At 43.1% G+C, this 13,848-nt stretch overlaps 1 protein-coding gene across 7 annotated transcripts in view; it reads left to right on the forward strand.

Annotated features, from left to right (window-relative positions):
* The window catches only part of gramd1ba (GRAM domain containing 1Ba), a 1,045,225-nt gene that overhangs the window by 487,041 nt on the left and 544,336 nt on the right, over positions 1-13,848 (forward strand). For all 7 annotated transcript variants that reach the window (XM_072486670.1, XM_072486672.1, XM_072486668.1 and 4 more), the window contains one exon: positions 6,306-6,383. In XM_072486670.1, coding sequence (XP_072342771.1) covers positions 6,306-6,383 — 78 coding nt within the window. The remainder of the gene's footprint in view (positions 1-6,305; positions 6,384-13,848) is intronic.

A 13,848-nucleotide genomic window follows, 5' to 3' on the forward strand; every position in this document is an offset into this window, starting at 1 on the left:
AATTATGGGGTGGGCAGGCAGGAAAGTGGAGTTAAGACCACAATCCAATCAGCCATGATCTTATTGAATGGCGGAGCAGGCTCAAGGGACTGTATGGCCTATTCTTTTTTCTTGTGATCTTATATTGTGCTGCAGTGTAGAATGTTAGGAAGGTATATTATAGATTATCTTTGAATTGTTTAACTCAAATTGTGGCTCTGCTTATCTCAATTTATGCCTCTGCTTCCTGGAAGAAACACCTGCTAAGACGAATGAGGTGCTTCCCAGATTTCTGAAAAAGAACCTGATAACCCATAACAAATTATAACTAAAAGAAAATCCATCTTTTGAAATGCAGTCACTTCTTTATTGCAGTTTATTTGTTGCATAATAATTTTGAAAAATAAACATATTAAATCATTGAGCTGTTTATTTTGGTCATGTTGGGTGATGGATGCATGTCAGGCAGGTCACCAGGAGAACTTGCAAAACTTGCAATTCTTCAAGTAGGACAATAGGATCCAACTAAACAGACAACCATCAGAGATTCAGTTCAATGTGTATTTGGGAAGATGACACTTTTGACAATGTGTCACATTGAAAGGTCATCCAAGATTAGGTCTTGGTGTGAGTTTTAGCCCATTGCCTTCTGACTTTGATGTGAACACGCAACCAACTCAACTAAATCAAAACATATTTTTTTGAATGAGTAACTATCCAAATTTGAAGTTATTGATCTTGACCCTGTGAGACATTTGCCTCAATGTTTCAATGAATTTACTTTAACTATGGACCACTGAATGGTATTTTGTAGTTGCCCTGTCATCAGAAGAATATAGTTAATATTTTCACCCCAGGAATGAGGTCAGTTTCTATATTTTAAAAATCCCTTTAAAATGCAGGTTTGTTAATGGCCTAAGTGTGTGTACTGTACAATTGGCCAAAAGTAGCTAAGGTCTGACAATGCTATAATATTAAGGATTTACCAAGAAATGTATAGCAAGTACCTATTTACAGAAAATAAACTCTTCTAAGAATTCAAAATTATCACCATTACCAAACTGATCACTATATCAGAAAGTAACATATCCTGCTGATATATTGAGTTCTGATACCTGCCGTACTGCTGCCTAGTATTGCGAATTGCTCACTGGAATTTTAAATGGCTGATTTAATAGAAGCTCAACTTCTTCTTGATGGTGCACTACTCTGCACTTGTGTGTCAAAGTGACAATGACAGGAGTTTTTTAAAAAATAATTCATGGGATCTGGGCGGGCAAGCCCAGCCAGCATTTACTGCTCATTCCTAATTGCCCTTGAGAGGGCAGTTAAGAGTCAGCAACATTGCTGTGGATCTGGAGTCATATGTAGGCCAGACCAGGCAGATTTCCTTCCCTAAAGGACATGAATGAACCAGATGGGTTTTTGCAATGATCGATAATGGTTTCATGGTCATCATTAGACTTTTAATTCCAGACTTTTATGAAATTCAAATTTCACCGTGTGCAGTGGCGGGTTTTGAACCTGGGTCCACCTGGTTTACTGGTCCATTGACAATACCACTATGCCACCGCCTCGCCATGCAATTGCAAGTGGTATTATAGTAAGCCGAGAAGAGAAGGAGATGAGAAGCTGGGTTTGTTGATAGGAGCGCATTGGAGCTGGTCAAATGGCCGACTATGATCTGTCAAATATGGGAGTTTGTAGGGTGGAAGATGAGAACAAGGAAATCTCAGTGTGAACTTTTGGAGGTGAGGCGTGAGAGCAGAGTCATGGAAAATGGAATGGGGGCAGCACGGTGGCGCAGTGGATAGCACTGCTGCCTCACGGCGGCGAGGTCCCAGGTTCGATCCCTGCTCTGGGTCACTGTCCGTGTGGAGTTTGTACATTCTCCCCGTGTTTGCGTGGGTTTTGCCTCTACAACCCAAAAGATGTGTTGGGTAGGTGGATTGGTCACACTAAATTGCCCCTTAATTGGAAAAAATGAATTGGGTATTCTAAATTTTTTTAAAAAGAAAATGGAATGGAGTTGAGGGACATGGTACCATGGCGATGGGAAAATTCCCAGCTCAGAGAAAGGAACATATTTCAGAAGCTCTGCTTTGGAATGTAGCACATCAGAGTAATGCAATTAGGACTGAGAAGCTGGCAGAAGCCTTTCAGAAAGTGGGTGGGAAAAAATTAAATGTAAGTACTGATGGGAGTTGATGTGCCCCTACTTTTACTTCTCTTAACTGCTCTGGTTCATTTTCTCTTTACTAGATCCAGTACTAAGCACTCTTTTTGTGGTCTTACTTTGGCCATTTATATCCTCTCTTCGTTTAGCCTGACCTGTGCTCTCTCCTGTTGTCTAAATTTAGACTTGTTTCATTTCTTACAAGACGGAGGGATCTACAAGTTTGAAGCCTTTGCCACTTCCCTGTTTCCCCTTTCTGATCGGACACCATTCCTAGTTCGGTTCACATGGAACCTGTTCCATCGGTACAACTCCTTCCTGATCCAGTATTGGTGCCAATGCTTTTTAATTTAGCTCCTAACTCACCACCTGTTGTTATTTTCTCTGACATGCCCCACAACAACTGGATTTTCCCCTCCCTTTCCAAACGCGACTCCAGCCCCATGATATTATGTCGGCAACTTACCATTCAGGACTGTCTTTCGTGGCTGCAGAGGACACTTTGTAGCCTCCATATTATGGAATTCTCTTCTGTTCTGCCCTTGTTGCTCATTGACAGCCGTGGTGTCTTGCCCTTGCTCTGAATTCTGACTCCTTTTCCTTGTCCTCACATGTAACGAGTAATTTCATCCTGTTGGAAGGGAGCAATGTCTGTGACTGCCGCCTTAACTTCTGCTTAACCCCTGCTACTTGTTTCCTGTCAGTCACACTCTCTTCCTGAATCTGTGCTTTCCTCTGGGATTTGATTGTGTTTTGGATAAAACTATCCAGAAACTCTGAAGCTTTCCCACCCTCCCTTATGTTTTGGAGTTTCTGTGACGCACACTACTGCACAATGACTCAAAAGCAAAGACATTTCTTGGAGATGTAGGATCCGGTACAGTCTCGCTGTCCATGAATTCCCACAAATTACCCTTGCATCTCCAGTAACGTTCCCTCTAACATTTGTTGCTGTGTGTGGCCGATAATGTTGCACTGCACAGTCTCTGAAATAGATGCTCGCTGTGCATGGGTGCATGTTAAAGGGAACGTTGTTTTTCGCAATTTGTTTGTTCCCCACATGATATGTTTCTGATTGCCTCGTGGGAGCACGCCTCCACAATATACGTGTCAGCACAATAGGGCAAGGAGAAGAAGCAGATCCCAAGAACTACCTCAGCTGGTATTGGAATGGAACCTGCACTATTGACATTTCAGAGCACCACAGTCTAACCCAGTCATTTTCAAAGTCGGGGTCGCGGGAGTGTTGCGGAACCATCCATCGCAGTGTTCCCGACCGCGGGAATTAATGTGCAATGGCCGCGGCAGCTGGCTTTTAAAATGATGGCTGTGACCAGTTTTCAGAATGCGGGCACATACCCAGCGAAAAACACCGCCTCCTCCTGACGTCAGCATGCTGACCCAGGAGAAGGTTTTGGAAAAAAACCTTAATGCAGTCTTTCTGCCTGAAACGACGGCAAAGAGCAGATCTCGCGCCCCAAACACATGCTCTGGGCGTGATTGCGTTAGCAGCAAATAAGCAACAGGACTGTAAAATTTAAAATGGATAATTTTGTAATAAGGAAGAGAGGGCCAGAGACACCAACAGGCCAGGATCTCACAACTAAACCTGCTGGAGAGAGTGGCTCAGGAGAATCCACAGCAGGACAAAGTAGTGGTGGTGGGGTGAGCTATTCATGAGAGTCCACAACAGGACCTCTGATGAACAACCATTACAGAAATGTAACATTGAATGACAAAGTAAGTGAGATCATGAGGACCAAGCAGGCTCACCTATCGCAATAAAGGTAAGCAAAAATGGTGGGTCATGAAGTTCGGATGGCATGGGTCGCGACAGTCAGCCGGCGTGGTTCGCGAGGGTTGATCGGTTGGTAAAAATGGGTACCCGCAAAAAAAGTTTGAAAAACACTGTTCTAACCAATTGAGTTAACTCAATTAACTTAGATAGACTGCTTTTCTTCTTTTAAAAAAAAATGCTTGCTGTTGCGCACATGAAAGCAAATAAAAAGTACTATTCACCAACCAATCGTTAACCTGCTGTCCTGTGATGTCAGTTGGCTCTGGGAGTTCTTTACCCTAGTCCCTAGCCAAATAAATGCAACTGGAAATTCCAGCGCTTTTTGAAAACCAGTTTGGATATCTTCCTCTTTTTTTTTACAGGAATGTATCCTTGAGTCTGTTTAATGTTTTTTTTTTACACATTAACTTGCACTAGGTTTTAAAAGACTGAATTAAATGTTAAATACTACCTCAAGTTTATGCCAGTCACTGCAAGTGTTAAAAGACAAAAAGGAGCATCTCATTCCCCTTCTGCACCAAATTCCGACTCTGCAAATTCTAAACTTGCGCAAACCACCCAGTTGCAATCTGTGGCTACACTCTGTCCTGCTCCTTCCACAGAACTGCTGCCTGACCTCTGGAGTGCTTCCAGTGTTTTTAGTTTTTGTTTAACAGTCTTATTTTGTACATTTATTGTTCTCAACCTAAAATCAGCATTTGAGTGGAGCAATGCTCAGCTGTTGAAAGTGCTGATGAGCATAAGGCAGCACTAGTGTAGTCAATGAGGCATCCTCAAGATTGTTGACAGTTATATTCAGTGAAACATAATTAGTGGCCCATTAGGAATATAATTATTCATTCATCGTCTAGATGGTACAGATTAGTAATGTTACAACTGAGGCAATTTTCCTTTAACAATGGGGAATTGTCAACAAAATGTTGAACGCAACCAAAATGTACCAATTACTATGAATGATTGCAATAGTCACAACAGAACAATTGTAGTGTTTCAAAGCAGATTTAGACCATTATGAGGAACTGATCATTGAAACTGTTATTACTGTATCAGGATTTTACTCTTTTGCTCCACAGTTGGAATTTTGTCGAGAGGAGAATTTGATTTTAAATTCATGATTACCGAGAGTACTTAATTGGGATTATGATGTGGAGATGCCGGTGTTAGACTGGGGTGAGCACAGTAAGAAGTCTTACTGTGTTACCAGGTTAAAGTCCAGCAGGTTTGTTTCAAATCACTAGCTTTCGGAGCACTGCTTCATGATTCACCTGAGGAAGGAGCAGTGATCCGAAAGCTAGTGATTTGAAACAAACCTGTTGGACTTTAACTGATGTTGTAAGACTTTATCAAGCAGAGCATAGATGGGGAATGGGAAATGTGTTTCTGAGATAGAAGTAATCTTGCTCCAAAATAAGGTTTTACTCCATGTTAATTCCAGTAATTACTGTACTCTATAAATGTAATACAAAATCAAATGTACTTTTATTAAATCAGAAAGGATCAATTCTACCATGCATGGGAAGTTTGTGGCTAATACTGACACCTAGTGGAAGATTTCATAGTGACCTTCTCACCAGAAATGTTTTGTGGAGTTTACAGAAAAGACCATGCAACACAGCATGCATTCACAGGCTGTGGAGTTACTTTCATGCCAAAGATTTTTAGAATCAAATCTTGCTGAAAATTAAAACACTCTTTATGTTAGATGCAATCATGCTTCCAGTTGGCCACATCAAGCTGGATTGTGGTTTAGATTGAGCAATGGTAGTACAACGCCATAGAAAATTGCTCGGCATTGCATATGGTTAGTGCTATATTTTGACTCTTAATTTCCTGCGTATTAATTCCTTTTGTATCCATGCCATTAAAACAATAACAATAAGTACATATGATGTGAATTTTGTGGTCAGCAGCAAATGAAAGATGTTACTTGTTGCACTTCTCCACAGATATTCTGTGGGATTTTGCACTGGAACGTACAGTTATCAGAGAACAAATACAGTAGGCATGCTCTACAGGGAACCTGTGTGTAAAATATAAGTCGGCTATCAATTTGATAAATTAATTAGTAAACAGATGATTATATTAAAACAGATGTACAGATATCCACCAAGTTAGATATTAGTATTACCAGGTACTAGGGATTAGTAAATCATTTCTGAAAGCAAATATATAATTATGAATTAGTTAGCAAGACAGTTTAGTTTTAGGGTGTAGATGTGGTGGGAAAGGCAACCAGCAGCCATGCTAAATACTGAGAGTAAAATCCAGCCTGACTAACAAAACGTTAATGATACTAAGCTTTAAAGTATCCTTAGCATCTCTAATCTAATAATAATATTTTTCACTCTTCAGTAGCCAGCAGAGCAGTCAACAGAGCAGCCATGAAGATGATTCTTCGCGGTTCCTGACTCCATACATACGAGAGGAAAGGTCAGTGCCAGTTTATATTATTCGTTCATGGGATGTGGGTGTTGCTGGTGGCCAACAAATAGTGCCCATCCCCAATTGCCCTTTAACTGAGTGCCTTGCTGTGCCATTTCAGAGGGCATTTAAGAGTCAACCACATTGCTGTGGAGACGCATGTAGTCCAGACCAGGTAAAGATAGCATATTTTCTTCCTTGTGAACCAGATGGGTTTTTACGACAATGAACAATGGTTTTGTGGTCATCATTAGCCTTTTAATTCCAAATTTGTATTGATTTCAACTTTCACCATCTGCCATGGTGGGACTCAAACCGGGGCCCTCCCTTCTGGAGCCTTACCCATGGCCTCTGGATTACTAGTCTGTGACAATACAACTACACCACCGCCTCCCCCTTTTATTCAAGAGAAATCATTCAATTTAATCACACTGGGACTTGTGTGCTCACTGGCATTGGTTAGCGGCACCTGCGTTTTATCAATATCTCCGCGAAATAGCGTCTTTATAAAGCAGACCCTGGTCCAATCACTTACTCAATAACTTACTATTACCACTTGATGGCAGTGTTTGAAAAGTACAGACCTTGGTGTCTGCAATATCCATTTATATTCAGTCATCCTCTTTGAATGCCAAGGGAAATGTTTGATCCATTCTTAGTAAGGGCTTCATTTTCTTAAAGAACCTTCATGTTCTGAAATGGTACATTTTAAAGAAATGAATATTGCAGTATTCCTTTGGTGATTTATTTGTACGCAGTGCTGCTGCATGGATTTAAGCTACTTTTTGTTGGACGAGTAGAGTTTTTATAAGTTCACCTGATTTGAATTTCCATTATTAAATTGCATTGAGGCAAATTCAAGAAAGAATATACCTCTACCTTTCGTATGGTCAAGAAATTAGAATTATAATAACAAATATATCAGGTGGATGAAGAAATAAATGTAAGATTGGATGAGGAAGATTAATACACTCCTAATATTTGAAGACTGCTAAGTTTGCTTTTATGTTAACACAGTAAAAGACCTTGCCCTAACTGGTTGGTTAATGTAATTTTACAGTATGATCTACACATTGTGCTATGACCACAGCAGATGTTATTACTGAGCAATCCTGATTCATGAGGGAAACCTGTCTTACTGATCATAAATACTTTTTTAATATTCTGAAAATAAGGAGGGAGGGATACTGATTCCAAAAGCATTGAACTCCAGTAATATCTTCAAGATTTTAAAAATTAAAAGATTTTTTTAAAGGAAAAAAACAAGTAAACACAAGTTTAAAATTACACATTCTTAGAGAACAACCCCCAAAAAACTCACTTAGTCAAAAATACACAAATAAACTAACTTCTTGGCAACAACTCAGTTCTAGATTTTTAATCATAAAAATCCAGTAAAATTACCCAAAGCAAGAAATTGTTGTCAGTTTAACAAAGGTTAGAACACACAAATCCTTAATCACTTGCACTCGGTTTTGGAAATGCAAAAAGAAGGTTCAGAAACAAACTGCTTTCTGAAAGCAAAGACTTTTCCACCTTGAGACTGGGTAGCCATGATGTGGAGATGCTAGCGTTGAACTGGGGTGAGCACAGTAAGAAGTCTTACAACACCAGGTTAAAGTCCAACAGGTTTGTTTTGAATCACTAGCTTTCGGAACATAGCTCCTTCCTTTCACCTGAGGAAGGAGCTGTGCTCCGAAAGCTAGTGATTCAAAACAAACCTGTTGGACTGTAACCTGATGTTGTAAGGCTTCTTATTGAAACTGGGTGACTGCTTCAAACCTTTCACACCACCTGTGCGCCCAGATCTGGTCTTCAGGACTCACAGAGCACCCACTCAACTCAGCTGAACATCTTTCTTTAAATATCTTTTTTCCCTATTATTTCAGATTCCATAGTGCTAAAAGATATCTGAACTTAATTCCGCCAAATATAAAAATCTTTTATGCTTTACTATTTTGTCCCTACTTTTGGTCAGTAAAATTTAATATACCTTTCCCTGTTTACATATGAAACCGTTGTCAGTTGTAAAGGTTCCTTGCTACCTCTTAACCCCCCCCCCCCCATTGAAATTCAACAGTGAAAAGCCATATAGATTCAACCTATAACCCCTCATTATAAATGCAAGAATCCAGGCAGCATGGGTGGCGAAGTGGTTAGCACTGCTGCCTCACGGCACCGAGGTCACAGGTTCGATCCTGGTCCTGGGCCACTAACCGTGTGGAGTTTGCACATTCTCCCTGTGTTTGCGTGGGTTTCACCCCCACAACCCAAAGATGTGCAGGGTAGGTGAATTGGCCATGCTAAATTGCCCCTCAATTGGAAAAAATGCTCTAAATTTATAAAAACAACAAATGGAAGAATCCTTTTATCTCTCAGTTCTCACAAACAATTTATCTCTATTAACCTACCCCAGTTCAATTAATCATGGAAACACACACATTAACAGCTTTCTTTACCTGTACATAATGCCAACATAATACCACATATCCAAAAAAAATTAATGATCACAATTCTAACACCAGAATTCACTTGCAGATTACTGTTTACATTACATACTTCCAGCAACAGGAACAAACGTCTTTGTGCCACAGATTCTGGGTGTTACAGATGAACAATTTAATTTAGGCAATAAACTTATGGATTCGGAAGTTGATTCACAAAGGCTCACACTTCACAAAGGCTCACCCTGTCCATTAGGAGATAATGGAATAAAAGTACGAAAGTCAAGCTTTGTAATTATTTTTTTATAAATTTGTTTGGGATGCAGTACCCTTCAGTTCCTTATATGGACATTTTATAAACTATTAAAAAGAAAGGGCCGTATTTTGCATGAGAAGTATCATAAAAGCCAACAGTGCTTAGAATATTGAACTTGAATGAAAACATTTACACAGAGATAAGGGGTGAGTTGGCTACGGTAGATTCGGAAATTTGATTAAACGTTATAACAGTAGATGAGCAAATGCAAACATTTGAAATATTTGCATTTCTCAACACATCTGCATTCCATTAAGTAATTAAAACTCCATGGGAAAAGTGATCCATCTCTGGCTAACTAAAAGATTGAAGCATAATATTAGCTTATAGGAAAGGACTGATATATATGAAAAATAGTATTCCTAAGGAGGGGGAGAGTTTTAGATACTAGAAAAGGATGCCCAAAGTAGTATAGCTGAGGTGAGTGATTCAATAGATTGTTAGTATATGAATGGGAAACTCCTTTATCATAGGATAATGCACAATCTGGATTTCTTTCTTTGAGCGCTATAAAATGCAGTGAAATGATTCTATTCAGAATTTTGGGCAGTTAGGTGAAACATGATCATTAAAAGGAACAAGATTGTAACAGAGCGGGGCATGGTCTCTCTGATTCTGATTGGCATACGTGCTTGCTTTGGCAATTGCATTGTTAAGCTAAATTGCATTATTAAGGTGATGATTATTGGCACAAGCTCTAAAAGAGTATAAATGGACACAGCTGGAACAGTTGAACTAGGGGAACCAGATTGTATGAATCTGTACAGTAGAATAAACTGGCTGAAGGTAAAAGACAAGCTGCTGTGTTATTCCTCCATCATATACTATTACAACATTCTAGATGTAAGCCTATTTGGATGTCCTCTGTTGTTTCTCTGATGTTCAAATTAATTTTAAGTCTTGGTACATTTTACAGCCTGTGTTTCATAATTTTCATGAAGTTCTCTCTTAGAAGTATCGATCTGTAGTAGCGCCATAGAGTGGAGTTAAATTATTATTGTTAATTGTTGATGGAGTGATTATTTAGCTTTTCGAATTCCCCTGCAATAACAATTCTAGAATTAAGTGGCTGCAACTTTGTTCATTTTAAATGTCGTCCCCCCCCCCCCCCCCCAAACCTTGGACATTGCCTCGGAGAAAGCTGTCCACAACCCGACAAGTCTAGGGCAGGCCCAGAACATATGGGCGTGGTTATGGTTGGCCAGGCCTCCCTGGCACCGTTCACATTTATCCTCCACCTCCGGGAAGAACCTGTTCATCCGGGTTCTAGTCATGTGGGTTCTGTCCACCACTTTAAACTGCCTGAGGCTTAGCCTAGCACAGGAGGAAGTGGAGTTGATCTTGCTCAGTGCTTTGCTCCAGATTCCCCAACCCACTTGGTCCCCAATTTGTCCTCCTATTTCCGTCTAGCTTTGACCAGCAACCGTCCATATATGTTCCCACAGTTCCCGCACCCCCCCCCCCCCCCCCCCCCCCCTCTCCTCACTGTCCGTGTTGATTAGTTCCTTTAGTAGAGTACCTCTCGGCGCCATGGGGTTTTTGCCGTCTCCTTGCAGAGAAAGTGTTTAATTTCGGCAGGTCCAAGTCCTTCGTCAGCTTGTCCAAGGTCGCGAGTCTGTCCCCTATGTAAAGGTCCCTAAACGCTAGCGTCCCCCCGTCCTGTCTCCATTTTTTAAAAGTGACGTCAAGCACGGTTGGCGAGAATTTGAGGTTTCCGCACGTGGGGGCCATGGAAGACATCTCGGTTAGACCAAAATGTTGCCTCCTTTGGGTCTATGTATTTAATGGGGCTGCTACCACTGGGATATATACTTTGATGGGGGGATGGGAGCGCTGCCATGGCGGGTGCTCGGTGGGTTGTGCCCTTGCAAGAGGACTCCTCCAGCCTCACCCATTCCATGTTTGGCTCTCGTATCCATCCCCTCGCCCTCTCGGCTATGGCTGACCAGTGGCAATCCTGTAGATTTGGCAAGGCTCGACCGCCCATGTTTTTCCTCTTTAGCAGTGTCGACTTAGGGATCCTCTGGTTCTTACCCCCTCCCGCCCTCACAAAGGCCATAATCATTTTGTCTACTTTGTGGAAATAGGCCTTGAGGATGAAGATCAGTATGGATCTCAACAGGAAGAGGAGCCTTGGCAGTACGTTCATTTTGATCATCTGCACTCTCCCCGCCAGGGAAAGAGTGTGTGCATCCCATCTCTGCAGGTTCTTTTTTACTTCCTCCGCCTGATTAGTCAGGTTCCACTTGTGGATCTATGTCCAGTCATGGGCTATCCGGATCCCCATGTAGCGGAATTTGTTTTGGGCTAGTTTGAATGGTAGTCCCTCCAGATCGTCCCTCCCCCGTTCGGGTTCACCTGAAATGCCTCACTCTTGCCCAAGTTGAGTTTGTAGCCCGAGAATGCTCTGAACTCTCTCAGAGGTTGCATATGATTTCTTTCAGGCAATGGATTGGATTGGATTTGTTTATTGTGGATCAGAGTGGATCCGAGACTTAGAGGAGGAGGCAATCCGCGTAGAGCGACACTCTGTGCTCTCTGCCCCCTCTTTATATACCCTTCCAGGTTTGTGCCTTGCAGAGCGATCGCTGGTGGTTCGGTTGCCAGCATGAACAAGAGCATGGACAGTGGGCATCCCTGCCTTTTGCCTCTGTGCAGGTGGACGTATTCCGGGCTGGTGGTGTTGGTCTGACCGCTCGCCTTGGGGGCATTTTACAAGAATTTTATCCACGAGGTGAATCCTGTCCTCAGCCCAAACCACTCCAGTAGCTCGATGAGGTACTTCCATTCGACTCTGCGAAGGCCTTTTCTGCGTCCAGGGAGACGATCACTTCTGGTGTTTTTTGGGTATCAGCGATATCTTGGCCTGTGTTAGCATAGGAGACAGGATGCCCCTCAATCCCGTAGGTGTGGGGCCAGGGCTGGGGCGAATTTCTTATAGAAGTCCGCCGGGAACCTGCCAGCTTCGAGCTGATACTCTCCATGATCTCTCCCAGTCCTGTTGGTGCTTTCAACTCCCGCCACCTATCATTCTCCTCGACTGGCACGTCCAGTCCCATCGAGGAACTTTTTAATCTCTGCATCCCCATCGAGGGGTTCAGAGGCGTAGAAGGTCTCAAACGCTTGGTTGACCTCTTGCTCGATTACCAGTCTGCCTCTGCTATCCTTCCTGCACTATCTCCCTCGTGGCTGCCTGCTTTCTCAGCTGGTGAGCCAGCAGACGTCCAGCCTTTCCCCATGTTCGTGAAAGGTCCTCTGTGTCTGGCGGAGGTGGTGCACTGCTTTACTGGTGGATAGCAGGTTAAAGTCCATCTGTTGCTTTTTCCTCTCCACCAGAACCCCTACGCTCAGGGCCTCTGAATATTTTCTGTCGACCTCCAGAATGGAGTCAATCGGTTGTTGCCTGGCCACCCTCTCTTCCCTATCTCTTTGTGCCTTGTAAGCAGTGTTGCTTCACAGCTCCAGGGTCCCAGGTTCGATTTCCGGCTTGGGTCATTGTCTGTGTGGAGTCTGCACACACTCCCGTGTCTGCGTGGGTTTCCTCAGGGTGCTCCGGTTTCCTCCCAGAAGTCCTGAAAGATGTGCTGTTAGGTCATTTGGACATTCTGAATTCTCCCTCTGTGTACCCGAATAGGCGCCGGAATGTGGCGATTAGGGGTTTTTCACAGTAACTTCAGTGTCTCCCAAAACGTGGAAGGTGAGACTTCCCCATTCCCGTTATTTGTAACATACTCGCCTATGGCTTGTGATATTTTTTGGCAGAAGGCCCTATCGGCCAGCAGGTCTGTATCCAACCTCCAAGTGGGGCACTGGGAACGGCCCGTCTCCAACCTCACATCCATGTAATGTGGAACGTGGTCGGAGATAACTATTGTGGAGTATTCCGTTCTTACTGTTCCTGGAAGCACCGCTTTCCTCACTGCAAAGAAGTCTATCCTCGAGTATGCTTTGTGGTCCGATGAAAAGAACGAGAATTCCTTCTCGGGAACTGCCATGGGTCCACCACCCCCACCTGCTCCATGAATGCTCCCAGCTCCCTAGCCATGCCTGTCCTTTTCCCCAATCTGGGTTTCGATCGGTCTGTCAGTGGTCCTGTATACAGTTGAAGTCCCCCCACCCCCCCCATGATCAGTCGGTGCATGCCAAGTCGGGGATTTCCGCCATGGCTTTTTTATGAAACCTGTGTCATCCCAGTTTGGACACGTTAACTACATTAACCAGAGCTACCTGTGCCCCATTGAGGACACCGCTGACCATGATGTACCATCCTCCTTGATCCAGAACCGTCCTTGTCACATTGTACCTTGCCCTCTTACTAATTAATATGGCTACGCCCCTCGCCCTCGTCCCGTAGCATGAATGGTACGTCTGCCCCACCCAGCCCTTTCTTACCTGCAGTTGGTCCTTCTCCCTCAGGTAAGTTTCCTTCAGGAAGACGATGTTAGCTTTCAGGCTTCCTAGGTGGGCGAAGACTCTGGATCTTTTCACCAGGCTGTTTCGTCCCCTGACATTCCAGGTAATAATCTCTCCCGCTCCTGTGGGATCAACCATACTTACCTGGTGGACGTGCCCCTGCACTTCGGGGTTCCCCTTTGTTAGGGGGCAGTCCAAAATTCCTGTGGTTGTTGTTCTCACCATGAGGCCAGGCCCTTGCGCTCCAGGGTTTCCCTATATCCAGGGGGCACCCAAAATGCCGCCAACTGTGTGTTCGTCA

Source organism: Scyliorhinus torazame, chromosome 21 (genome assembly GCF_047496885.1).
Source record: "Scyliorhinus torazame isolate Kashiwa2021f chromosome 21, sScyTor2.1, whole genome shotgun sequence".
Taxonomy (NCBI): domain Eukaryota; kingdom Metazoa; phylum Chordata; class Chondrichthyes; order Carcharhiniformes; family Scyliorhinidae; genus Scyliorhinus; species Scyliorhinus torazame.